Here is a 27990-nt window from a genome sequence, read left to right as displayed (position 1 = left end):
CGACAGAAGGAAAATACATGGATAAATGAGCACATGGAATCGATGCCGCATAATTACAATTTCAGACTATTTTATTGACTTTCAAGGCCTACAACTTGTACAACTGCATTTAAATGATTATTATTATTATTTTCTTATTATTATTATTATTGTTTGTGTTGTCTTTTTCTCTCACAGTATAATACTGTTTACGATTGAGAGCAATATCGCGCTCGGTGCGTGGTGACCTGACCCCGGATCTGCCGGCTGCTGTCCTCCAACCGTCGAAATAACCATTCGGGTTGACGTAGGATCCGATTAAACTGCCTCTCATTTTGCTGCGAGTATCCCAAACGCCCCGCAAACTACATGTGCGGACGGTGTGCCTGTGTGTCCGTGCGTGTCCGTGCAGCTCTCCATATGTGGATTAAATACAGTGCGGTTTAAACTGTATCGAGGTTCAACTGATTTATTATAATTATTATTCCCATTATTCTTCTTTTCAAATAGATTCTTGTGTCCGAGGAATCAGCTTGAGGTATATGATCTGGGGTCCCCATTCTCAATGAAACTAAAACAAAACAAACAAAAAACGACAAATAGATAGACAAAAAAAAAAACCGTATTTTATTATCACTATATTTTTTAATTGTGTATTACTTAAAAGGGTTGCGTACCATACTTTAAGTTACATCTTTTTAATAAGGAAAATATATTATACTTTGAATTTGATAAAAAGTTACAATCTGTACAATCATTTTTCTCGGGTCCTAGGCTTTACTTTGACAATTGAATCGTTAATATGTAAAATCAATGTTGTGATGATCAATGTTCATGATATGGACTCTTAATTAGCATTGCAAACGATACATCACACATTACTGGGGGAAACAACTTTTTCCAACTGATTTCATAATTGTGTGGAAGCTGAAAACAAAACCTGTGTGAGACAGTAACAGTGAAAGTAGCAGTACAGTGGAAATACAGAAAGCTGAAAAAAACATTTGTCGGGGTCTCTCGGCAAAATCACACAAAATGATTGGCACATTTCAAACACTTGATTACCGCCGAGAAAGCAGCCGTTGCTTTGGAAGATCCATCTCTGTTCTAGGAAGATGCCATAAAAGATTTCACAGAATTTTGCTTCACCTTCTCAGAGATATTTGAAAAGCAAATGGCCGTGATATTACAGCGAGGCGAGGACATCCAAGTCTCACTCCACGTTACATTCAAAAGCCCAAGAAGGAACATATCGCACAAGCTTCATCAAACACATTTGCCAAAAATTGCTAAAAATTAATAAATTGAAAGCTGTCATGTCGGCATTGATTGATATCTCATCTGAATCCTGGAAGGTTGTAAACATAGGAGGACTGTAGATGCACTGTACTTTGGCCCCCTCTTAGGTTAAAAAAAGTAGCTTTCTACAGATCATCATGTTGATGTGGCCTCAGGTTGACGCCGGGGGGGCGGCGTTTTCAGGGACCTGAAATAAAGTTTCGAGGGTTAAACGTCGCACAAAAACATCCATGGTATCGGTAAAGGTCATGAGATTATGGCACTCAGATCCCAATTCTCAAGCAATCCGTTATTATTGGAGACGGTACGGACGTGAAATAACTGGTGTGTGGGTGCCTTTGTGCAGCACTGTGTGAGCGAACACCACAGGAGCCCAAGAAAGGGAGAATGTCGACCGATGGGACAGAGTGTAAATGTTACTACTGGGTTGCAATTTCTTTGCATTCGACACAGTATCACCATCGGCCTCCATTTCTTCCTCTGCGGTAGTGTGTGTGAAATCACTCAGTGGAACACAAACAGTGTCTACACACACACACACACACACACACCTCAAGCTTACACATGCAGAAAGGTGAGGTGAGAAACCCCAGTGTTGCCTTTTTTTCACCTCCATCTGCTAAACAGAGCCGATCAGCTGTGTTTCCCTCTGGTCTGAGGGAGCATGCAGAGCCAGCGAAACCTTGCTTTTAAAGGGAGTGTTGGGTGGAGCCGGTGGACGTGTTAAAAGTGCCCGAGCAGGGCCGGCTTGCTCGTCGGCCGGTTGGCTGGGGCCCGTAAAGCAAGCTGAAACCTAACAGTCATCTAATCAGTCCAGGTGTCAGCAGGCCAGCAGGAAATGAGAAAGTCAAACCGGTGTCACATAATTCCCAGGGAAAGTCCCAAAGGCCCGAGTCCTTTCTGACGTACCTGCGGATAGAGAGGGAAGCACATGCTGCTGTCAAATAATATTAAAAGGTAAGCAATAATAATAATAATAATAATAAATATAGCTGCGGGCAGGAATACACAGGGTCCAATTTAGCCATGTTAGGTATGTATTACAGTTTTCCGAGTGTCCGTTCACACCATCATTTCAAATAGATCGTTCTTCAACTTCCGGTAAATTTGCAACAGTTTTTCAATAATTCCTGCTGCAAATGTACATCAATATTGATTAAACTTGCACATCAAGACATCTGAAATGTTCCGGTTCCGACGAGACCACAAGCATATCCGTGTGTACAGCGGTTGCTGTGTTCAGATACTTTGAGGCCGAAAAATGCCAAGAAGATTAATAAAGATTAATAAAAATCTGAGCAAAAACAATAGAGATAATAATAATAATAATAATAATAATGTACAAGGGAAAAATAGGAAGAGAAACCACTTAATATTCAATAATCAACAGCTTCTGCAAATACTCAATTTCCACCTTTTAATGAATATTTATTTTTACACAGTCAATGGACGGTACAAGGGCAAGTATCACTGCAATGTTTGTTTTGAGCCACTAGAGGTCAGGCTCGCATCTCTTATGGGAGTCGCTTACCTACAAACCATCCATCATCACATTTCTCCATCACTTGAACAATGTCCCCCTCTCTCAGCTCCAGCTCATCTGTATTCTGTGGTTTGTAGTTGTAAACAGCTTTATATCTGGGGGAAAAAAATGGACGACATGGAACGAGACAAATAACCTGAGGAACAAAATCACTGGAGCTGAAATATGTTTTCCCCCTTAACAGTTTACAGCTGCAAAAAATCACAGTTATCCAAGAACTCCTTCCAAATCTGTGACTTACGGCTGCCGTTGCGCCACAGTGGAACCGTAACTGTTTGGCACTTGTGCTTTGGGCAACGGGTTTAGATGTGGATTAGACCAGGCCGTCGTTCCACCCTGGAAGAAATGGAAACCTTGTGTCATGAGTTATGCAATAAGCCATGATGAACCCAATTCGCATCCTTCACTTAGACAACTCTAATAATGACACTGAAGCAGCGTGTGCTCTCATGCAGTGGCTTTGCAGACCTGTGAGGGCTCAGAGTGTCTGGGGGGGCTCATTGTGACCGCTCCCCCGCGGCTCAGTGGAAACCCAAACTGCGTGGACGGTGAAACGGCCCTGGTCACCGAGTTCTGGTTTGGAGAATACACTCCGGCCCTGTGGCTGTTGTGGCTGGCGGGTGAAGTGGGGCCGGAGGGGCCGTGGGGCCAGAGGCTGTTGGCGTCGTTGGGCTCCAGTGTCTGGGAGGGTGAGCGTGAGCCGAGAGGGACGGGCGAGGAGGGCTTCAGCGGGGAGTGCTCGGGCTCCGGGCTGAGGGAGGCGGGGGTGAAAGGCGAAAGCGGTGACCGTGGGCGCGGCGAGTGGAGCGGCCGTCCCGGACTCTGAGGTCCGGGCGACAGGGGGGAGTGCGGGCCGGCGGCGTAGTCGTCCGTGGAGTATTTGGTGCGGGGCATCTTGTTGACCTGGACGTAGTTGGCCGGGAAGATGCCGCTCCGGCTGGTCCCTGGGATCCTGCCCTCCAGCCACCGGTCGTCAACACGCCGTGTCACACTGATGATCTCACCCTGAAGTGGGGAAAAACATTCACATTAGAATAGAATAGGCTAGTAATGATGATATAGTGTACACTCCTATAGCATTAGTACTTCTGTGGCCGTAGGAACACTGCAACGACGGGAGAACCAAACTTGATGCCCACCTTACGGAAAGAGAGCTCCACAGGAAGGTCAGCGTTGAAGGTGTAGAGAGCCACCGCTTCCCCATAGTCCAGCACGTGGATAGTGGGAGACTTAATGGGCGTGGGTTTCTCCGTGGGTGGCAGAATCTATCATAGGCGGGCGGGATAGGAAGCCATTTCACTAAAAGTGGTCGGTTCTGAAAGCGCCAAGCGGCACAGTATGAAGGAAGCTCCTGACTCATTACTGAGGCACGGAGGGAAGAAGACACACCTCCACGTAGGTCGTAGGGAAAATACCGGCGCGCCCGTGATGCTCTCCTTCATACCAGTTTGCATCCACCTGCCTGTGGATGTAGACAATGTCCCCTTTCTGCAGCGTCAGCTCCCTGGAAACACAAGAAGATAAAGGACCTCTACGAAAGGATATCGTCATCTAGGATCCACCATCTTTGGATCTGAGTTGAAAGCGGTTCATTTATTTTCCTCCTTCAGTGGAATGCACTGTACGTCAGACAGAAAACCACTGATGTGCTTAAATGGGCAGCTGCGACTGTAAACTCACTTGGGCGATTGAGCCTGGAAATTGAACTTGACCCTCGCTGCTTTCATCTGGGACAAACAAATATTGAAAAGAAAAAAAACAAAACTGTTTAACAGAGGGCTTTGGAAGGAAAAACAGTGATCGCCCAAGAGTAATTGCTTCACAACTGAAAAAGTGTGCACGGAGCTCCGAGGGGAAGTTCCGCTCATTCCTTGCAGCTACATGACTGCAATTTGTAGAAGCGAGTTAATCATCTCATTTCATCAACATTTATCCAGATAACAAAGTCCAAAATATCTAAGCTGAAAAAACAATTATGTTCACATTTTAAATCACCAGTCATTAAACAATAAGTGATTGGTAGGAACGTACCTTCTTCTCTTCTCTCTTGGGAGGAGCCTCCATGGAAGCAGATGAAGGGGAGAGGCGGTCTACTCAAAGAACACAGAACAAAAAAATTCCAATTAGAAAACAGGACCAAAATGTAAAAGCGACTTGAAAAAAATTCAGGTTTTGGCTTTTCCTGAGTGTGTGGTTCTTTGTTCATGTCCCCTACACTATACAGTAGGTGGGAAGAGACCTCAACATGTTATGCAAAAGCCAGAAAACAACATGGATGGCTCGCACTGAATTATTCTCCACAGAAAAACCAATTGGATGTGGCTAATCTGTAATCAAGTCTTCTGGCACAGTTCCACTTCCTTCTGCTCTCTACTTCCTCCCCGCCCGCCTATCCTCGGCTCTGCGACAAAAACAAGGCTTTTTTCCATCGCCCCCCAAACGGAAATGCACTATATTGTTACTGCAAGATTTAGTGTGGAAATTCCTTATAGTGTTCCTGTGGTGTTACTGTAGGGTTTCCATGGTTTCTCTGAGTGCCTAGGGGATGTGTAGTGATATAACTATAATATCACATTTATTCTCTATTATTTTTCTATAATGCTTAAGTAAATCTCATAGTAATACTATAGTGCATTTCCATATGGGCTCCTTTAACATACACCACACCAGACAAGAGAGGAAATTTAAAAATGATGAGGCCCACAGAGGCCTATTAGATTACTGCATGTTACTTATTGGATTAATGCTTAATAAGATAAGTAACTTGCTCTGTAATTGCTAATTGTGTACATGTGTTATTCCTGCAACTGAGCTCTTGCATGGAATGTATTATACTGTGCTACTCAGCCACCGGAGTTGTAAAAGGATATCAAAGCCTCTACCCTCTGGAACGGCTACCTGAGGATATCTGGCTTGGAAAAACCTGTTTTATTGTTCAAAGCTGTTTTTAAGGTGAACCTTTCACAAAGGGGTTTTGTGAGGCTTTTGTTTTTACTTTTTTTTTTATCAATGGTTCCACTCCTTTAGATTCTCAGGGAATAAATTGCACTTGCGCATGGTCAGACACCCATTGTGAACTTCCAGTTTGTGATTTGTTTTTATTCCGCGGCTCTGTTAGATAGTCAATTGTCATTGGTCAATAGTGGCAACCACTGATCTGCCTGGACTCACAGCCCTCCTCACACTCCCTAGTGGCGACATCTAGTGACGCTATATAGAAAATAAACAGAGACGAATGCGGATATGTCCAATTTCATACTTCACAGTAACTATTAAACAAAAGTTAATAGGTTAGTTATACTCAGGGCCAAGTTTTTTTTAAGGCAATAATAGTTAGGCAATAGTTCACTATGCGGTTGCGGAAGCTCTTAAACTACAGCAGGCATAGTAGTTATAAAATTATTTCAAGTCGATATTCCGTATCAATGTGCTCTTTTATTTAGTAAGTAGCCCTGTAATAAGTGGGATAATGTTCAGCCAGCCGGTGGTTATCGGAGGGACCCCTCCGCGGCTGGCTGAACATTATCCCTTACTCGTGTCATGAAGGAGGTTGTGGGCTTTGTTTTCATGAAGGTTATATCGAAATAAAGTTAATTATTCTAATTGTTATGATTGTGATGATTACTATTATTACTATTATTATAATTAAGTAGTAGCAGTAGTAGTAGTATAAACTGACCCATCCATTGATAGAGATTATACTGCATTTTGTAAACAGCCAAAACACACAGGTTTACCGTATGTGGGGGCAGAAGTTGTTCTCTGAGCAGCAGCCGATGAAGGAGCAGCAGAACGCTGGACCACCTGCTTTGATGTCGACAAACAGCTGGGAAAGAAAAGGGCGAATTAGAGGAATCGCTTTTTTATTTTATTTATTTTTTTATTACAGTCAGCACCACCGTGTGTTCTACCTTCAAACATTAGCGCCGTCAAAACAAGGCCAAATATGTCTGATGTGAACGCAGAAACACTTTAATGTGGTGTTTCCTTGTTGTTCCAAAAACCACAGGCATTTGGACGCAGATGCTTGTTTTCTTAGCTTACGAGATAGCGAGTTAAAGATGAAACAGATGTTGTGCATAGTCAAATAGATAGGGAGGTCACTAGGATGACTCTCAATGACTCATGTCTTTATCACAGGGGTGGTTGACCGATCAGAATTAACAAGGGCCCAAAAGCAAGTTTAAAATTAAGCCGTTGCCTTTTCCTGAATCGATCAATAACTCGGTTGATGAACTCTCACCATCTCAGAGAGACGCGTGTGCGAGAAGAATCCAAAGTGTCGGTGACCTGAGTTCAAGTGACGTCATACACTGCTATCTAGACAGTTCTGTAAACAGCTGCTTGTTTCTACCTAAAGCCAACAACCGGTCCGGATGACAGGAAGCAGTAAAAAAAATAAATAAAATAAAAAAGATCCCGCTGCTGTATGTTTCCATTTCGCGTCTCCGTGGCAACAGGCACATTCAAAGACTTCCTATAGGCTTTCAGTCTTAAGTGTGGTGGGAAAGGGGTAAAACATAACATAGCACATACGCTCAACTTTGAAAATAACAACCTGATTCATCCAAGAATGCATTACATACTGGACAGAGCAATGTGGAATGTTGCCCTCTTGAACTTTAAAGGACTTTAACAGCATTAAGTCAGAATGTCCACTGCCGTCACCTGGTCCACTCACAGGTTCCCTACAAGACTTTTTAGAGGCTGCCTTTGCCCTAACCACTCTTCGGTTCAATGCAGTGGCGAAGAGTTTCTTGAAGTAGCATGAATGAGTGGGATGGCCACAGTTCAGGTATTCACACTCGACGAAGCAATATCCAAGTGGATTAAGAGGCCAGGAATGGAGCTGGCCGCATAGGAGGCGAGGTATGTCGTTTATTAACTCAGGCCTATCTGTTCACCTGTCCTGAGCTACCCGCACTGGTCACTGTTTGCAGGAAGAACGGCCATAAAACTAAAACAAAGAAAATGAACAGAGGGACGACGCTTTAGTCAACATCTAATATATCAAACCTTTCATAGTTTTCAACAGGGTGAATAGTTTCTCTGGGGGCTCTAGAGCATGTCATGATGTGTGCCATAACAACTACAATTAACGAAGCAGTAACTGAATTAGTATTGATGACTGAAAGATTAAAATACAAATCAAAAGCAATGTATTGTGCTGCAAGAGGTGTTATAATATCTAGAAGACATGCCAAAAGCATATTAAAAGATATACCACTTTTTTTCTGTGGTTAAGTTCCTAACATTCCAATATAGTGAATTCAGTAGATATTGTACATGTATTTCCAATTTACATCTGAATGGCATAGGATAATAACATAGAGTAAACATTAGTATTGTTTAGACAAAACTACAGCCCGACTATCAGCAAACTCCTATTCATAACTGACAGAACAGCTGCATTAAAACGTGGTTTGTTTTCTCTGATAAAAACATGTTGATCTCTTAGTGCCGTCACTCACCTGCTATTTGTGGCCCCTCTCCCTGGAGCGGGTCCTGGATCCTGGCTTCTAGCCCCCTGAAAGCACAAGCCACATTCAACACTATCCCATGCAGCGCCAGCCACACTACTGTATCTCGGAGCGCAGGAAGAAATCTCAGAACAACTAGAGGGAACAGAGCAGAGGTGGTGACCACTCCCAAAGGAGCTAGAAATCCCCTGGGTCCTTATGCTCCTTTCTTGCAAGTGCACCACCTGAGATCTGCACCTCTGATCTGAGGTGGAGACAAAAAGAAATCACGAAGCACTCAAAGCTGAGAGAATCACGCATAAATCAAGAGTATGGTGCAGGAACCGACAGCATTCGCTAGAGATTCTGTTCGCATTTCCAAGCACGGTGGGGATTTGTCATGGCCAACGAGAAAGAACAAGTCTAACATGTCCATTTATTCATTGGCAGGCAGATTTGTAGTTGCTGGGGGGGAGGTAGGGTGGGGCGGTGGGTGCAGATGGGGAGGAGCAGGCAGGCGTTCGAAAAAACAGCAGATTCATCCAAGAGCAAGGCGGCAGGAAGGAGCATCCTGGGGCCGTCGTCTAGGTCACCGGAGAAAAACAATGCGCGCGGGTCAGAGCTAGAGCAAGCAGGGTGGTCTCCGTCTGAGGGGGTCAGCCTTTTACCGGGAGTAAGGGTGGATTGGAAGGGTGTGTGAGGGTTGTGTCGGATCGAAGAGGGGTGAAGGGTGGGTGGGTGGGTGGGTGTGGGGAGCCGTCACTCGAGCAGCACTGGCAGAGGGAGTCAGGAGGGGAGGCTCAGTACCTCACCCTGGCCTCGACGTTGCTTCTTCTGGGAAAGCCGGCGCTCCAGACCCTCGATGTCCGAGTCCAGCTCTGCTTCGAAGCGACTCAGTTCAGAGACCAGACTGGCCTGAACGCGTTTGTCGGTTGGATGGGAGGGGTAAAGTTAACACCCTGTGACACATCCCAGTTATCTGGGGATCTAACGAGCTAGACATAATCGGAAAGAATGGAGAGGTATACCGTGAATACTGCTCACCTCGATGGAGGGGGATTTTGGTTTCTCACGTTGTTTATCCTGGGGCGCAAGAACCTATGGGTGGAAAAGACCAAAGTCACGCCATCACGACTTGTCGCATTGTGTTCACAACCGAGCTATCATAAATACACCCAGCGTCCACCGCTTTAGCTCCTTTGACAGTTTACTCAAGTTTGTCCTCACAGTGCACTATAGGTGACTATGAGTGGAATGGTTACTGTAATTTCAACATTTTATTAGAACGCTTCCGATTCCAAACACAGGTAGGACTTTCTTCGGTCTAAAATACACTGACCTTGATTCACCCAGTTTATCTCCCAGATAAACTGGGTGAATCACCCAGTTTGCCTTGTACCTCCCATCTGTCTGGGAGGTACAAGGCAGTGCTCTCAGACAACTCCATGAAGTAATACTTTAAAAGGCTAGGTTGGGGGAGGACAGAAGACTTGCTCGTCTCTTGTTTTTTTTGGTAAATACCTTGGCTCTGGAAGCCAAGGCCTTTCCCCGTCTAGGACTCATCTCCGCCACGACGACAGGGTGTCATCGCGAAGGAGCTCAGTGCTTCAGACGGCCTGGGCTCTTGCTACTTCCATAAACTGCTATCGAGACGAATTGTTCGTAAAGGAAGAGCCCAGGGAAATGTCGTCGCCCTGAGGAAATGAAATAACCCTCCATGCTGCGAGCCATTACACTCCACAAGAGGTTAACACCATAATACAGATCACAAGACGCCTCGCCTCCCCTGGGGGAGTGGAAAACAATGATTTCTTTTCTTCACATGCACAGACACAAGGCTCAATTTGCACCAGGTCTGGAACACTGTGGCAATACCCATTCAAGTGCTCCACGTTCTAAACACCCAGAGGTATTTTGACACAAAAAACAACATGATTAACCACTCAGCTAGTGGATAGGGTATAGTTTTAAAAACAATCCCCTGTGTTAAACCACAGTGTGTCATACTGTCAAAACCACCAGCTTGCTTGCTATTGATTTAGAGAACTCTAGAGAACTGTAAAGTTAGGCGATCGTGTCTTAACTTGCTCAAAATAGTCATTTTCTTTGGACAGAAGAATTCATAGAGAACATGTTCATGTTCTCTATGAATTAAGGTGTGTCTCCAGGTCACCCTCAAGTCCCGCTCCATAATAACACTCACGCTTTTTTATATATCTCACACATTTCAGTGCTTAAAGGCTAGTTTTGCCATTTACAACCCAGGCCTAGAGTTGCCATCGTTTATGACTGTCCAGATCACAACCTCGCTGAATGCTTTACTATTGAGAAACTTACCGCTCTGCTGCAGCAAACTTTCAATGTCGACCAGTGTGTTTTGAATAACAATAATATTGCATATTTAAAACTACTTGTGTACTACCTGCTGCAGTACATCCAAGGTGTAACATAGTATGAAGCAGCACAACTTCCTGTTTCTAGTCTTATATGATGAAGCCAAAAGAGCTGATTTGCAGGAGTGCAAAAGAGTCAATAAAACCCTGAAACACACGATAAAATGCACGGTTGGTAACCATTTTTTTGGTTTACATATAAAGACATTTTACATGTTTGTTTTTATAAATCTTAAACGCATGCCCCGTTGGACTTCATCTAGCCACAGCGAGAAGCTGTGGCAGAGTGGTAAGTTTCTCAATAGTAGTGTTTTGCGAGGTTGAGACCAGATGAACAGATAACCAATGTTTTAAAAAAAAAAAGGCCTGGGTGGAGTAATGGCGACCTCATCCTTTAAGCTCGTCACGCCCTGGAGAACAAAACGACTAAACAAAATCAGAAGAAATCAAAGAAAACGGCGGATTTTAAAGGAATCTCCAGGAAGCAAAGAATGAAATTCCGTAAGTCATCTGATGTGTGGTTGCACTTCTTGTTGACTGTGATCGATCTCTGTGTACTCAAAGTCTTACCTGGCTGTAGGTTTCTGAGGTGGTGCTCTGTCCAGGCTCAAAGTCATATATGCTCTTGGGTTGAGGGGGCGGCTTTGCTGTTTCTGACAGCTTATCTACATCCTCAGTCCTAAATCACAGCCAACACACAATCACAAAGGCAACTTAAGAACAGATTCACTGTTTATTCTAACCTTTTCACCCCAATGGACCGAGTTCACACAGAAACTCCAACTCCCTCACTTCCTGACCAAATACAGACCAGACTAGACTGATGGCAACTTTATCATTTATCATACAAGGGGGAAAACAACTTGAATTATTCAATACATTTTAATGAAATGAAAATAAATGAAATGGAATGAACAAAAAAACAAATAATGTGAAATGAAGCGCACCAATCTGGTAGGGCTCCGTAAGGAGTGAGTCTGAAGAGGTTTTTGTCTGCCTCGCTCCCAGCCTCTGAAGGGGCCGATGGCTCCATCCCTGGAAATCAGCAGATCAACGTCAATCTCTAAGGTGAAACCAGATACAATTGAACACATCATTCAAAAACACGGCATTTGGTTCTCAGCCTCACTCACGTTCCGCTGCCCACTGCTCCGAATCTTCCAGCTCAGGTTCTGTTAAAGGCAGGGCGTTACACATAGAACAAGCGGTTGAATGTTCCCGAATGTTGATTCAAGAATACACAAGCATTAAGTTAAAATCAACCGCCGCATGCTTCTACTTGGTTACAATAAAGAGAAAATGTCAAACTGAGCTTCTCCTCACAAGGCCAACTTGAATTGTTTTCATCTCAAAGATATAGTATAGAGTACCGAGTACATAGAGAGTAAAACTCACAATTATGACTCTCTTTAAAGTAGTTACATTCAAATGCCATTACTTTCAATTAATTGCTCCAAATATTTATTCTCCTTGTTTTTCTAAAGATAACCGTCAATGTCACATTGCTATATAATGATTCAGTGCCAAGAATGGCAGTATAAGATCCCACATTTTTGATGATCATATATGATATGAATGAACAGAGATTTTATTTACATGTCCTTTCTAATCAACTCAGCGCTCTGGTGGTATATTGCTTTTACACACAAATGACAAGGAATGAATCTCAATTACACAACTGGTAATGGAGATTAACACACAGGGATGGGTTTGGGAGGGACTGACATGGAGAAGGAGACATTATTGTACTAGTTAATGGACAGAGAGGACATTTAGGCTTTTTTTTTTTTTTTTGAGTCTTTCATATCACGCTCCCGTTCACCGCCAAAGCTTATTTTGCTTGTTCAATTGCCCGCTCACTGGATCTGACTTTGATGGAAAGGAATTCTCTTGTTAGCCGGGACCGAGCGGGTGTGTGTGAAAGGTAGGTGAAGCGGAGGGCCCTCACCTTCGGGCTTCTTGTGGATCTGTCTGAACATGCTCTTGTACCAGTCTCGGGGCTTGTTCACACTCTGGTGGAGGAATAGGGGTGGGGGGGGCGGCGGATGGGGAGTGAGACAGGTAAACAGGCTTTGAGCAATAAGCACACGGTGGATAAACACAGGACGTACAAAGATACTGTTTGCACGACACGGTCAGGTATGGGAACTAAACAGTGTGATGTGGGATTGTTGGTATCAGCATCTGCCTTACTGATCTGGAGGCGATGGGCATCCCTGTTTCGTCCACCGGGCCGATCCCCGAGAACTTGATGAGTCTCTCCTCCCTGGTCGGAGCGGACCTGCGAGGAAGAGTGGAGGATCCCCTGGCCTGGACGCCGTTGGACAGCGCTCCTGGTTTACAGGACAAGGGAGTTTTATTCTGATCTGTCCGCACACCCAACATTAGCTGTTTACATCTGCACTGTACCTACTGTACTGTACTAGACTGTATGTAGCCTGGACATATAGTGCATTACTATGGCAAAATGTGGTTGTTGTATATTAATTCTACTGCATGAAGTCTATTTTAACTAATACAGAAAAATATAAAAACACCTTTTGCCGCCTTCAAGCACCCTTAAAAGGGACTACTGTCTTTCAACATGCAGTGTGATTCAAATCAGATTTATTTCGATGTCCACATTGGAATAAAACAAAATCTGGAAATTAGTTGTGCAATTCCTTTGAAGACCAGGTTCTCCCTTAAACCAAAAATGGGGCTGAATTAAGTACATTTTGCTGTATAAATTGAATTAGGGTTAGGAATGTAATGTCCTCTTGCAGCTTATTTAAAACTATATAACCGTACCATGTGATTGTGCCGGGCCATAATATGATCCAAAGCTAAGCGTGGTTGGCCCACTCCCATTCATCTCTGAGACCTTCAGAATTGCAGGAAAAAAAACATTTGTCAGGTTAACACCACAATGCAATGCAAATAACTTGTAATTTCAGAAGTAATTAATGTGGAAATCCATGAGATTGTTTTGTTTAAAAATGTGTATGATCTGTAAAACACTTGGTGCTAACAAAAAAAGGCAACTTCAAGTGCTCAAATACAACGACATTATAATCTGGGTTGTGCCAATTCTTACAGGTCATAAAACGTATGTTCACCCAGTATGGGAATTACTGTTGCGTATGAATGGAAAAAAAATATATATATCAATCGTATCTGCTGCACTCGCATTCAGGTTACTAATTTGGGGTGTCATTTTTTTTTTTTTACATGTGACAGATCACATTTCCACAAGGGGGCACAACATCACTCTGAATAAGGGCCTTAACCGCAGCACTCCATGATCACCGTGAGATATCAGTGTGTCTTGCCTTATGTTCTCCAGAAGGCAGCCTGGCTGAGCGAAAGGGGCTCAGAGGAGGCGTGGGGAGCCCCGGGGAGATGACCACCTCCTGCGTCACTTCTGGAGATGTGAAGAACTGCTGCTGACCAGAAGAAAGTCCACGTCCAGAGAAGACGATCTGGGTGCCATTAAGGTGGTCCACCGCTTCCACTTGTTGCTGAATTTGGTTAGATTGAAATGGATGACTTTAATAAAAAAAAAAAAAGTGAATATTTCCTCCGTCAATTCCAAACGTATTGTTCCTCAGTAAACATCTTAACATCAATCTCTATGGGAGGTCATGTGAATTTGTTAGTAACCCCTGCTATTCTATGCAGGATGACGGGCCCCTGCGGGGTAGCCCTCGGTGAAAAGGTCCCTAATTTATTTAAAGCGGGGCCAATGGTAAAAAAACGCTCCTCCCACTTCATCTCTCTTGCAGCGACTATAGAAAGACCTCATTCAAGGTTCAGAACAGGGCCACTGAAACAGGAGAGGCCCATTATGAGCCCATTACCACCTATTCAGCAGACCTGCCTGTTCTCAGGCCAGGAGGCGGAGCCGAGGTATAAGAGGGTCAGGGAAGGGTCGTTTAATGTCAACCCCAAAGTCCAGCGGCGCTGGCGTTGTTCTGAAGCCCTCCAGTGCTCCCGTGCTCCCACCGTCGCCGTGGCAACAGTTTGACCCCCTCCAACCATTTTTTTTCATCGTGATCCTTAGTCTGTTTTATCAGAGTGCTGCGACTGAGTGTAATTAAGTGGTGTGTCCGGGTCCTCGCTGGGGCCCCTGTGGCTCCTGTGGCTTGTTTTATGACTCTGCTGCTTTAAGAGTTAAACTGCTGTGATTTCAACTAAATTTCACATGATCAGATTTGTTTTTATGGGAATTCAAACAAAAAAAAAACAACTTGCTGTGATATGCTCTCCCCATCTCTTTAAGAAGATGATGAAACTTGTTGAAATGTTTGATATAACATATCTAAAAAATATTTACGAAAAACATGCTTTTTGATATACCTGAGTCTGCATGTCATCTATGGTATGATCTTTGTCCCAGGGATGAAGGTTTTAGCTGCCCTGCACCGTCAAGTATCTGCATAAAACACAGGACAGGATTTATTGTTTACAACCCAAGTGAGACATCTGACGTAAACTCAGTGGTGCATGTCTCAGAGCGTAGTCCACTGCTGCTCCCACTTTCTCATGATACTAACCAGGACACACAATCTCTCGCTCTCTCTCTCTCTCTCTCTCTCTCTCTCTCTCTCTCTCTGCCTCTCTCCATTGTAGTTTGTAGTTGAGTTGACCTGTGAGCTCCTATCTCAAAAGATGAATTAATTTATAATGATTTTTCAGTGTTAAATAAAACAATTATGCATTCATTCTCTGAAGCAAAACATTGAGAACTTGAGCTTTCTTTTCTAATTTGGACAGTTCCTTTGCACTTCCCATTAATACTTAAATATTCTGAGCTGACCTGTGTTGCATTATTTTACTCTCGAAATTTTCCACCAAGGGAAAGTTAGAATCACCCTTTTTCCCTGTTACCAAAGCAAAGCCAAAACCATGACTCAGTGACTCACATGTCTGCCTCCTTCTTCCCTGTAATACATGAGTAAGAGGCCAGACCCGGGAGAAGGGGCTGATGGGAAAGCCAGCCGCTAAAACCAGAGATCAGGCCCTAATCAATGGCACCTCGGAAAATCTGATTAGGCTTCCTGTTTCGACATCAAAGGCATGGGGGATGTGGAGGAAGGCCATTTCCGCTGCTGTATAAGGCAGGCACATCTCCCTTTATGTGATTGGTCAACGAGTGCGCCTGTTTTGTGGGAACATTTATTCTGCAACGTGACTGAATGATGGTTTTTTTTGTGATTTTATAAATGATAGTTTACCTCAATGAGACTGTCGGATGTAATAAAGATTAGTACAAATTATGTGCAGTGGGGCCTGTAACAATAGAGTCAACATGGAAACCACAGACCTGCAGCCATAAAGGCCCAGAATGTTGGGCTCTGCCCCGGCTCTGAGAGGAAATAATAACCAACCAAATCTGGAAGGTTTCATTGTTTTTCCATTATATGTCCTGTCCCACAATTGATATATGTTTCAATGGTTACATTTTCTTTTTCTGAAATGATTAGAAGGATAGATAGTTACATAATAATACAGAGACAGGGTTATGCTTAAAAAAAAAAAAAAATCAAGCTTTTTGTGGAGGAACACGATGCATTCTAGTCGTGCAGTCTCAACCAGAATGTAATAAGCCAACGTGGGCCAGGCTGACAGCTGCCTAACAATGTTTGGACCGATGGGTTTTCCATGTGGCCGAAGGAGCTGAGCATTAGAGTCTATAATCAGGGTGGCCGATAATGGGGTACACACACTGGCTCCTTCAGCAACCACACTCCCTTGTTACGTAACGGCCAAGAATGTAAATAAGCCAAATTCAAAAATCAACAACATGAACGCTTATGAAACAAGGTATCTCATTATCTAAAACTTGTTTGTTTAAAAAAAAAAGTGGATATGCTTGTGGATATATAAGAATTTTATTTTATCTTTTATACACGGCCATCGTACGGGTCGGACAGCGGTGCCGCTGACCACCAAATGGGGAATCCAATACCGAATTATGTCTATCTGTTTTGTTTCTCTGTGATGGAAAGGAAATAACATCCTGTGAAACCACCCAGCACTACACACACACACACATTCCCTCTTCGTGAATTCCAAATACAAACCGCAGCCTAATAAGGTAAAAATCGGTTCAGATATCTGTTTCCTGACTGCAGAGCGATGGCAGCACATATCTTAGCCTTCGCATCAAGTCTGTGGTGTTGTCTTAACCGCTATATTACTTTAAATTTGTAAACACTAAACTGCATTGTATCTCTTGATTCAAATTAACCTACAATTAAAAACAGCTGACTTAAGGCTGTCACGGCCGTGGAATTTTAATTTAACGATTAATTGTCATACAAATAATTATGATTTACAATTGAATTGTATTTTTTGTTAATTTTATGCCACTATCATAGTATAAGCTTATAACAGTGTAATAACACATATCTACTTATTGCAGAAGAGCTATCTATTGACATTGAACACTGGGGAATAACATTTTGAGTAGACTCTTTGCTGCAACCCATTTGATGGATTATTAATTTCTGGTACCATTGGCTTAAAATTCCCCTTAAATTTGGATGGAAACATATGAACACAAATTGACTGTGGTCATCTTAAATGATTCTAGTCATGTGATTATGTGACAGCACTAAACATACTGGGTGAGAAGTCTATCCGCCTATCTATCGGAGTGGATTATAATGTACTGGATATACCATACCAAAATATCTGTGACCTCTAAGGTGAGCTCCAGTGACTTGAGGATGTTTTCAATAAGCCTTGTTTAGACAGTTTGCCACGCATTTCCTGTTTCCATATTTCTGTAAATAGAGTGGATCTTACAGTATGTGACATTTCACACAGAAGCATTGGGGGACATGCAAGCAGATGAGACACAGGGGAAATCGCTGTCTCTAAACGTTCCTCATCCTTTGGGAACCCATCCGGTTCCCTTCCAGAGCTGGGACTGATGTTAAGCTCTGTAGCCCGAACCATTAAAAAAATACAAAAAAAAAACAGCTTAGTCTTCTGAATGTACATGTAAAGTTAAAAGTTGTGCTATTGTGATACCGCTGGCCTTAACAGGAGGAGATATGGTTCAGGAAGATGAGGAACCAGACCATTCCTGTGATGTTGCTGAGCAGAAGCAGAGCTACTCAGCAGCTCAGGGTCAGTGAACCTCGCCACACCCTCGTGGCTCCTGTGAAATCAATGGGAGGTTTCCAAAGCCTGGAATAGCAACATGTGCAACTCTTACAAAAGAATGATCCAACAGAGGAAAAATTCAATAACTGGCAGATACTTTTCTAAAGCGTTTTTAATTATGATCCTTAAGCCTGGTGTTTCCTTAACGAAAGTGCAGTAGAGTTTCCAGTTCATTCTTTAACTTGGGTTCACTGCTCCAACAACATGAGCTGGGAGGAAGTGGCTTGAACGAGAAATGTGACTTAGTTCTGTGACGTGACTTGCGCTGTGGGCTCTGTATCTACCATTCTTCTCCCCCTCCCTGTACTCCCAAAGAAGGACGGCCATGTCTTTCTGCGAGAGCGCTGCCCTGCGTTGACCTCGCTTTGCCCCACAAGGGCTTCACAGATCCTCGCATTGTACTCACCAGAAAGAAAACCACCAAGACGACCACAGATTAGGTTTAATTAATAACCGTCACAACTCAAAACTCTGAACTCATGAGATCTATATCTTTAGTGCCTACAAGGGCACAATCAGGAAATTATAAATTGATCCATGCGCAAAGGGAGCAATAAGCTTCTTTTAACAAATAAAAATGATTACATGTTCTCAAGCTGATACCGTTTTCGAGATACCTACTTCAAATCATTGATGTTATCACTGTTAGGTAATATCCTCTACTGAGGTGTGCAGGCTTGTTATAGTGCAGGGTTAATAATTGACTCCATAAAGCAGGGAGCTGCTGTGAATAGTCCCATGAAGGGTTTGGAATACCTAAAGCACATGTTTGTTTGTGCAACAGGGTAATTTGGTTTTGCATTCCTCGCTCTGAAACACATTTTTCTCACTCACACTATCGTAGATATTGTCCAACATAATAAACAACGTTGGTCTTCTAAAGCCTGGGTTCTTTCCATCCGCCTTGTAGTTGTGTATTTACTCCCACCATAAAAGATGGGAGGTTGAAGTGTTGTCAAACCAAGGCACAGAATGATACTCCTGCCCAGAAGTTGCACAAGGATCATATAAAAACTGAATGGAATCCCGCCTGAAGACAGGAAAGGGGTAGTTGAACACAAACACTTGTAGCACGTAAATAATGCAGGCATAAATTTCTGCACATGTTTGGTGAGTCACTTCATCATTACGTGAGAGATGTGAGAGGTCCGACAAGGTTGATCTAAGGCTTCTGGCCTGCCCTCCAGTCTGTAACTTGGCAGATGTGAGAACAAGTAGACGTAGACCATACAAGGTCCTGGAGCTGCAAGTGTATGATATGTAGTTATTGGGCGATACACACATTTATCAGGAGCCAACTATTTCACCTCCTTGTATGGTGCTCTCGCAGTCTGCACATCAGGGGGGGAGGGGGGGGGGGGGTCAGACGCTGTGTGCTCCTTGTCAATGGAGATGCTGTGTGGGTGTGGGTTCGCCGCAGGCCTAGTAAGGTACAAAATCAGACTCTTCCCAATGACATCCAGAGCACGTCACAGGTACTTCACCATGAAGTATCAACACAGTACAATCCAGAGGACAAAGCACTAGGAAAACCCATCCCCTCATGACTTTCATTTTGCATATTCATTCAAAGTCAACTATCACCTTTGGGGGAACATGGTGGCACAGAAATCCTCAATGGTACCACAAAGGGAATCAGATTATGTGTGTAAATCATAAGGATGGCGAGCAACGCCTCTCCACGATGGCTGGGTCAACTAGGAGCCACAAGGCTCAATGTCCCTGCAGCAGGGAGCTAAATTGACCTGACGGTGCACAGAACATCACTGCAGCTTTCAAGCCGAGCCAACAACTGTCAGCACTGCCCTACGGTTCAGGCAGGGCGCGGAGAAGTGGCATGTTGGGAAACACTTCCCATGGCGCCCTCCCCACGCGGCTGTACAGAGGTGCCTGTTAGGGTGTGCCTCAGGGCCGCCCTCTTTCTCCATTTGCCAGAGCTCCTCTAGGTCGCCGTCACAGGACTATTTCAGCATCAAAACAGCTTAGCAAAGCAGACCAACCAGCTTAGCGAGGATAACAGCGCTTTTCTTCAGGTACACTTACAGTGTGTGGTGTCCCACTGTTTTTCTTTTAAAGAGTACTGACAAATTCCTGGGAAACGGCAGCACTAATCCTGTGAAGCAGCACATAAACCCTTTGCAGTCAGGCAGGTTACTCAACCCTCAAATGAAAAACAGACTCCAGCAACAACCTACCGGTAAGCAGATAGCGCAGCTTCCATGTTCCAGGTTAGTATCTGATCAAGTGTATGATAACCAACTTAATCTATCACATCCTGCAGTGTTCACAAGAATGTACTCACCAATACAACACACCACAGATTACTGATAGCCACGTAAACTCAGTGGTGCATGTCTCAGAGCGTAGTCCACTGCTGCTTCCACTTTCTCATGAAACTAACCAGGACACACAATCTCTCTCTCTCTCTCTCTCTCTCTCTCTCTCTCTCTCTCTCTCTCTCTTGCTGCCTCTCTCTCTCGCTGCCTCTCTCACTCAGCACTTGCTCCGCCTGTGAAGGACTTCCCGGTTGACAAGCATTGCCATAGCAACACCCAGTGCCCTGTTCAAAAGGCACCCTCCTCTTGGCTTGTCAGTGTGGGACTCCTCCTTTAGCGGAGGAGGCCTATTGTTGTGATGAGGTGATATTTCACAGTGCAGGGTTAACGAAAGAGGAATGCAAATAGTTCATCACCGCCACGACCACGGTGCCCAATCATTCTGCTACCCATGTTGTCCTCTTTACGCTCTCTCTCTCTCCCTCTCTCCCTCTCTCCCCCTCGATGCGTCTATTTCCTTTGTTGGGAAAGCTTGCATGTGTGGAGGCGAGTATGTGTGTGTGTCCGCATTGTGGCAGAGATCATAGGCCAGGTCTTTGGCTAGCCGCAGGGACGAGGGAGGAACAGGAGCTCTCTGTGTTCCAGGACATTCTGGGACCCTCTCTGACACAGTAGCGTTTTGACATGATCCAGCCTTAGTGGATAGCACCGGACCCGGAGCCAGAACTGACGACTCACAGGAGTCTCCCGTCTAACACCCCGAGTTCCAGCATTACGGGGATGACGGCGATCGAAAAGTCGCAGTTGTCTCCTGGTACCCGGGCGATGATCTGTTTCTTTCAAAGCCGTCATCAAAATAAAAACACAATAACACTCTGAGAATATCTGAAAGTAATTACTCCGAGAAAACAATCCAAGAACGTTGGATCGTGTCTGCAAATTCCACAGCCGAAAGGAGGGTTTCCAGTTTGCCAACAGTTTTGCCAATGTAGACAGACAGAGTGAAACCTGAAATCGAAATGTGCTGACTGGCTTGTTTCTGTGTCGGTGTGTTTGTATTTGTGTGTGTTTTGTGGGTGTCTGCTGTTTCTCATCCACCAAGTTGCCACCACTGCAAGAGGCACAAGCCACAAATATCACCGCTTTCTAATCTGTACACTTTTAATTGTGCACTAGAAATAACACTAATGGCTTATCCATCTTGGTTTTCATTTAATCTAAATTTTGTGCCCCGTGTTTGTATCTATGTGTTTCTGCGTTGCTTGTGTAAGAGAGAAAAAGTAAGCAAGAGAGAGAGAGAGAGAGGGAGAGAGAGACAGAAAGAAAGCGAGAGAGAGAGAGAGAGAGAGAGAGAGAGAGAGAGAGAGAGAGAAAGAGAGAAAGAAAGCGAGAGAGAGAGAGAGAGAGAGAGAGATATTAGAGTTTATGTGTCCTGGCCATTTCCACAACTTGGAATTGAAGGAGTCAGCTCTTTTTAATAATTCAGCGGTCTGGCTTGGTCGAGCGAAAACTCAAACCCGTATCCATTTACCGTACCGGGCTGTTATTGCCAAACGGTTCAGCCACTGAACCTGAGAGGCAAAGCGGCCAGCGGGAGCTGTGGCTGAGGCTTAGCCGGGATCTATATCCATTTGGACTAGACATTTGCCCCCGCTGTGCCCACATCTGACACCCTGTCACTCGCTAAATGAAGTAATCACGCAGGAGGCGACTGCTGCTTCGGCCTCTCATGCTGGAGAAGTTGTTTCATTTTCTCACTCATAACAATGTAAAAACCCTTATACGTTCCTATTTATGACACATTCTATTCAACAGGACGCAAAAATCGTCTGGAAGAGGACAGTGGAGGCATCTTATTTTGAGTTCTTACAGCTCAGTTCATTGGCATGGATGAATTTCAGCTCAGACCCAACTATGCCGTGTCCCCATTGTAAAGAGCAGTCCATTGTCCTGCCACAGTGAGTGGTATGTACCAGTATGTTATTATGAAGCACCCACGAGGTTCATTAAATTCCCAAAGGCCAAAGATTCCAGCAAGTGAGCACACCATTAGAAAAATGTGTTACATAACACTAAAAACACGTTACTTGATGATTGTGTGTGGCTTTGCTTAATATACCGCCAAAACTGGAAGGGGAATTCTTCTCTCTGAGACGTACGAAACCACTCCCTTGAAACAAGAGAGTCCAAGTATGTGAAAACTCAAAAGTTTACGTCTTCACCATAAAAAAAACAACCCAGTCTCGCGTTGATTAAAAGACTGGGAAGAGAAATAAACCAAACATACAAGGGCCCCGTGCTTTATGAGTCATGATGCCCTTGGAGGTGGCTCCTTCGGAACAGCGCACAGGCACCGCCGTTTATCTTTCCAGTAAACAACGTTCTGGAGAGCCGTCCGTCTTACAGGCTCACGCTGGACCCTGGTAGATAATGAGGCAAGAAATTCCTGCCGTAGTCAAACGTCCCCCTGGGGACCTGCTGCTCTTGAGATGCTGATAGTTGAAAAGGCCTTTTTTTAATTTTTCCTTTTTTTTACTAAGAATACATCAACACCTCTCTGGGATAAAATACAAAGTTAATTATACCCCGCTGCCCACTAGAGCCAAATCTGAGAAGTCCCCTTGTCTTTATCAGGTTCGGAAATACCAGTGCCAGCAATGATAAGGGCTCAACTGAGGTCAAAGGGACTGCCAGCTATGGATGTTAACGGTAGTGCAAGTGGTTTCCAGTGAAGTTCACATGGGATTTAAAATTAAAACTTTACTATTATTAATGATTAATGAATAAGTGAATTAAACCAAGGTGTGTCACAGTAATGCACAGTATGGAAGAAATAATTCAGGTGGAATCAACACCAGCCTCAGCGGGTTTTTAGAGGGAGGTCAATGGAACTCCTCCTTTTTCTGTAGAACCACACCTGCTCTCATAGAGTCCAGTTCACACTCTATTACTTTCTCTATTATTTAAAGCTTGATCAACGCTTAAAGTTGCAGTGTGTAGAATTTAGTGGCATCCAGCGCTGGGGGTTGCAGATTGCAGCTGGTGGCGCAACATGGCGGCCACCATGGAAGAGTTGGTGAGAGCCAATGTTGGGTTTGTTCTGGGCTACTGTAGAAAAATGGCGATTCAACATGGCCTCCGTGGAAGTGTACCCGCTCCCTATGAAGGTTAAAACAGCTCATTCTAAGGTAACGCCAACACAACGATTCTTGTTTTCATGGGATTACACACAAATTAAAACATAATCATACTTATGTCATGTCCCCTCCGTAAATTCTGCACACTGCACCTTTAAGTGTTGAATTTTTAAAAAGAATAATGCACCACTCACGGTCATTATCACTTTCAATCAATTTCAGTTCAAATGTAAACATTGCTATAGAACTGACAGTGGCCTGATACTTTCATGAGGATCTCTTTTTCTTTCCTGTGAAGGAAACCACCTGTCTTAAATGACTGAAGTGAAAACGGCTCGACACTAACATCGCCGCGAGTCGTAGTGGGAAACAGAAACACAAGTTACACAATACTTACAAGGTCTCCTTAGTGCAGGGGGAGCGAAGACAAGCATTGGAAGAAGGAAAGGAACCACTGCTGCTGCATCTTTCGTTCTTGGGCCCTTTTCTTTCTCTCAACAGGGTCTTATGTTCTGCAAGTGATTCAGTTGGAGCCTGAATGTGCTCGTAGGCGTCTGTGTCTGCTAGCGTATGGGCGCGTGTCTGTGTGTGTGCACATGTGCATATGTCAGTGTGCATGTGTGTGTCTGTTCCTGCATTAGTCCTGCAACACCCACCGCTCCGCACTGGAGTTCATCAGGGAGAAGGGACTCAGTAATAGTTTCCATCCACAGCTGGAAATAATATAGCTTCCCATGCAGCCAAAGGCCCGGGCACCGCCCTCGCTGTTTCACGAGCAGGAAGAGAGGGGGCCATTTCCATAGCCATTTAAATAGATGGGTCTATTAGACACATGACCTAGTCCATAGCTTTGTTTCATGCAAAACAACTGGCTCTTGATGTTACTTTTCGACTGAGTTTGTTTTCAACACGGAAGATGCACCATGGCCCGATAAGCTACAGTTGACTCATTAGGTAGAGCTGAGAGATATTTTGTGATAATATTGATACTGTGATAATGAGACCAGATAGTATCATGATATCGCAATATAGTTAAATGTCGTCTTTGTTCTGTCAATGTCTCTACCTGCCTGGTTTTAATATCCATATCATTAATGATTGTTTCTCTAACGCTTCTTGTGTATACATATGTACACATACTTATGAAAGCACCAATAGTCCAAAATATTGTCAAATTATCAACATCGACGTATTCGTCAAAAGACATTGCAACTCTTTACTCAAGGAGATGCACTGAATGTTAGATGTTCTTGTCTATGCTGCATTGCATGATGTTATGACTTCATTGCCTCAATATGTTTTGAACATATTGGAATTGAATACATACAGTATACAGTATATTTGAGTTGTGAAGTGGGAGTTATGTAATAGGTTCTCAAATATATGGGGAGGGGTATTCAGCTGGATGCAATCTGCACCCTCAGCGCTAGATGCCACTAACACACTGCATCTTTAAGCATTTTAAGTGACTTAAAATAAATAAGTAATGGAGTGTGAACTGGACGGTATAAAAACAAGTGTGGTTCTAGTGAGAAGGGTGGAGTTCCATGGACCTCCCGCTTAAAACCTGCTGAGGCTGTTGTTGAGTCTACCTGAATTACATAACTATATTTCATGTAGGACTTTATATAGTATGGACTGAACCTTAAGTTTCAATACTTTCATTGCAGCTCAGTAATGTCATTACAGTGTTTTACAAGATGAAAAACAGTCACATTTTCCTGAATTCTCACATAATAAATAAAAAAGTATTATCCAAGTTTGGGCAACTCACAGTGTAGTGCCCTTCCTCAAGCCGTCTCTGTTCTTAACTGTGATAAATTCCAGACAGGTGACGAGTCTTTATGCGTGTTCCCACTCCCACTCCACTGTCCTGAGATAGGCTGTTCTCTAACACCGCAGAGTCCAGACGGATTCTGCCACTGGAGCACCAGGAATGGCCCTCACCTCTGCTTTCCAAGATAAATATTTAACAGCTTGGCTTTGAGATCAGCAACAAAAGGTCACACTCTCTCCCTCACCATGCCAGTCCTTCTCCACCTTAGACCTGAAAGACAATTGGTGTGTGCCAGGGTCTCCTCTAAGACACTGATTCTCAATATTTTCACATCAAGGAGCCTCAATTTGATACAAATTAGGCCACGGATGACGGGCCGCCCAATCTTATTGTTAGATATGATTTAGTCCAAAGTTCTATACACGTCTACACTACAGTTAGATAAAATAGTGAAACTGGGATAAAAGCGGCTTTACTTCACATCCTCTAATTGTGGAAGTTTAACTTTTACCCCAAGGGTCCTTGAAGTGGGGTGGGGTCCCCAGACCCCGCGTTGAGTGCCATTGCTCTAAAAAATACAGGGGAAACAGCGGAATCCCTACTCTGCCTCTATTGAAGAAAATTACACACATTGAGCTTCTCTGTATTTGTTCGCATTAGGCATGACTCATTGTGAGGAATCCCTTTGGATCAAATCATGAGAAAGACTCCATCAACACTATGTGATAGATTACTTTGGGGCGTTATAATGTCCTGTCGTGAGTAGATGTTCGCAGCAGTACAACACTGCCTCTTACTGGCTACACTGATAATTGCCTAGATAAGAAACGGAATCATTCTGAAAACAGAAGCAGAATACTTTTCTTTTTTTAATCACAAAGTCCTACATTCTTTCTAAATTGAAATATTTTATGAACATACATAAAAATAAAATAGCTTTATTCAAAACATATATACACAAAAGAACAAGGCATCAAGTACATAAAAATACGTATGTAATAATTAAATTGTATGTAATCTATTACATTATGTACACATTAAATCAATGGATGATTCAGTAACGGCAAAATGCTGATTCTTCATTTTCACAGTGAAAATTATTCAAATGAAAAGCTAGTGCAATTGAAAGAAAGGATGAAAGTGCTGGATAATGTTGAAATGCTGTACAGAAGGCACTCTTTTTTGTTTGCCCTGATGGGGCACTCCTTTCCCCCGTTCCCCAAGTTTCAGAGGGGACGGCGGCAAAGCGGGCAGGTGCCAAACTCCCTGATAACCCTGAAGCTGCACTGGAGGCACAAACAGCGGTGTCCACACAGCAGAGTGACGCTGGCCTCCGCAGCCATGCACACCACACAGTGCTTCGAAGCCTCCGAGTCTGCAATCGAAAAGGGGAAAAGGGGCTCAGATCACACGCTGCACCGTAGGCCTCAGAGGGGAACGCACTCAACGTCAGCGTGCTAACGCCTCATAGTTCACTCGTGCGTGTGCGTGTCAGTCCTGAGTGTAACTAGTTACAACCAAACCTTTGTGTTTAAGGTAAAGCATTTTGCTTTGCTTACCTGAGGCACATTTTTCAAGTCTTCCTCGAAGGCTGATTTTGCCATTTTCACAGACCATTTTCGTTTGTTCTTCATTGGCATGGTTCACACTGGAGTGGTCGGCCATGTTTTGTAAGGGAAGGTGTTTGGGTGCAGGGCAGGACCTGCGGATTCCCATCAGTACTCTTTGCTCTGAGCCTGTAGCAAAAGTTGACCATACATCAACAACACTTATTCATCCTTTCATTAAAACAAGATGTGATTAAAATGTTGAATGGTGTTGGTGTTGCTGCTCCATGTAAAAAAAATAAAAAATTATAGTAGTAGTATAGTAATAAAAATAATAAACAGGTGCTCTTCTGGTGTGGCTCTCTCAGTTAAGTTAAAAACAAAAAAGTCAGTGTTGAAAATGTCAACAAATCCAATGTTTTGTAAACCCTTCTTATCATAACAGCAGCTAGGTTTGTCTAAAAGAAAAATTCTAGGAGGACTGCTTAGCTGATATACAGAGATGACAGCATCGGCTTTCACACTCACCAAGAAGGAGAACAGAGGTCGTCTGCCCGTAGACGTCTACCATGGCCCACCGGGGTTGACCAAGGTTCACCCCTTCCAACGCTTTCACCTTCCTGAAGCCCATTATCCTGAGGTATAGGGTCCCCCCCCTAGAAACCCAGAACTCCAGCTCTGAACCCGCATGGCAATCTTTTTCCTGGATGGGCTTCGCCCAGTGCCCGGGGATATCAGTGAGGTTGGGAATGGCCATTTGGGGCAATGGCAGTGACCTGTCCCTTGGTGGGACAGTAGTGAAGCCTACACGCAGAGCGCCTTGCCAGCCTGCAACGTGGTTCTCCACCCTCAAACGCACCCTCTCGTTTACCCTCACAGGGCGGCTGCTGAACACCAAGCCGTCCCTGAACGTGGTTTTGCTCCTGGATGCCTTCCTTCTGTCCTGGCTCAGTGTGACCTGGTCCCCGAGAGCGTAGCTGTCGAAAGTGAGAGCGCCCAGGCAGGCCCACCCACACCCGGTTGACCCTGCAGGAGGCGAGAAGGGACAAACCATTATTCTTAAGACAGAAGTGAACCACCTTTTCTTGGACATGAAACTATTCTTATTTTGTATGTATAGCTCACGTCATTTGAATTCCTACTCGCCAGAAACAACCACAGCCAGAGTCATTTGCATTTGCTCTTGAAAAAATAAACTGCAATTGTGTAAGTGCATATATGCGCTTGATGGAAGCCTGTAGGGGACTATATTAAAATTATAATGTAAACTTGAAAATTAAAATGTAGTTCCACAATAGCATTATAATTTTCCACGTATGTATGCGTTATTTGAGTAAAACTTGTAATCAATATGAAATAATCCAATTTGCATTTTGATTTTCCACATACACGTATGGGCGTTCTATGACCATATTCAAATGAAAA

At 43.8% G+C, this 27990-nt stretch overlaps 2 protein-coding genes across 6 annotated transcripts in view; both read right to left on the bottom strand.

The window, feature by feature from the left end:
- Positions 1 to 583: 583 nt before the first annotated feature.
- On the bottom strand, positions 584 to 23771 carry sorbs3 (sorbin and SH3 domain containing 3). 5 transcript variants are annotated; one of them, XM_080004492.1, is made up of 21 exons: positions 23639 to 23771; positions 15012 to 15087; positions 13985 to 14173; positions 13464 to 13536; positions 12867 to 13006; positions 12622 to 12685; positions 11807 to 11845; positions 11621 to 11708; positions 11244 to 11352; positions 9325 to 9378; positions 9088 to 9195; positions 8293 to 8348; positions 6559 to 6647; positions 4853 to 4911; positions 4502 to 4548; positions 4211 to 4325; positions 3961 to 4086; positions 3290 to 3826; positions 3063 to 3157; positions 2810 to 2916; positions 584 to 2187 (listed from the first exon to the last, which is right to left on the bottom strand). In XM_080004492.1, the coding sequence occupies exons 2-21, from the start codon at positions 15021 to 15023 to the stop codon at positions 2126 to 2128; spliced, it is 2169 nt and encodes a 722-aa protein (XP_079860618.1). In that variant the 5' UTR covers positions 15024 to 15087; positions 23639 to 23771; the 3' UTR covers positions 584 to 2125. The 5 variants fall into 5 exon arrangements, with proteins under 5 accessions (XP_079860618.1, XP_079860617.1, XP_079860619.1 ...); XM_080004491.1 differs by lacking the exon at positions 23639 to 23771 and adding an exon at positions 20131 to 20217; XM_080004493.1 differs by lacking the exon at positions 23639 to 23771 and adding an exon at positions 20131 to 20217 and having other exon boundaries at positions 584 to 1465.
- A 2473-nt stretch (positions 23772 to 26244) lies between these two features.
- LOC307233056 (E3 ubiquitin-protein ligase NEURL3) overlaps positions 26245 to 27990 on the bottom strand; it is a gene marked incomplete at both ends in the record, with an annotated part of 3584 nt that continues 1838 nt past the window's right edge. Inside the window, 3 exons of the mRNA XM_080004268.1 lie at positions 26245 to 26393; positions 26578 to 26754; positions 27094 to 27591. Of these exons, the coding sequence (XP_079860394.1) occupies positions 26245 to 26393; positions 26578 to 26754; positions 27094 to 27591 (824 nt within the window). The remainder of the gene's footprint in view (positions 26394 to 26577; positions 26755 to 27093; positions 27592 to 27990) is intronic.

Source organism: Zeus faber (assembly GCF_960531495.2).
Source record: "Zeus faber genome assembly, chromosome: 7".
NCBI classification, from domain to species: Eukaryota; Metazoa; Chordata; class Actinopteri; order Zeiformes; family Zeidae; genus Zeus; species Zeus faber.
Note: the sequence above shows the minus strand (reverse complement) of the source record. Positions and strands in the feature narration are given on the sequence as shown.

What these genes read in the sequence shown, in the direction of transcription:
- sorbs3 (XM_080004492.1), bottom strand. An exon ending in AACTTCTGCCCCCACATACG is followed by an intron (nt 4,912 to 6,558) that starts GTAAACCTGTGT and finishes TTCTTTGAGTAG; the next exon opens with ACCGCCTCTCCCCTTCATCT. An exon ending in TGATGATGGATGGTTTGTAG is followed by an intron (nt 2,188 to 2,809) that starts GTAAGCGACTCC and finishes CTCTATCCGCAG; the next exon opens with GTACGTCAGAAAGGACTCGG.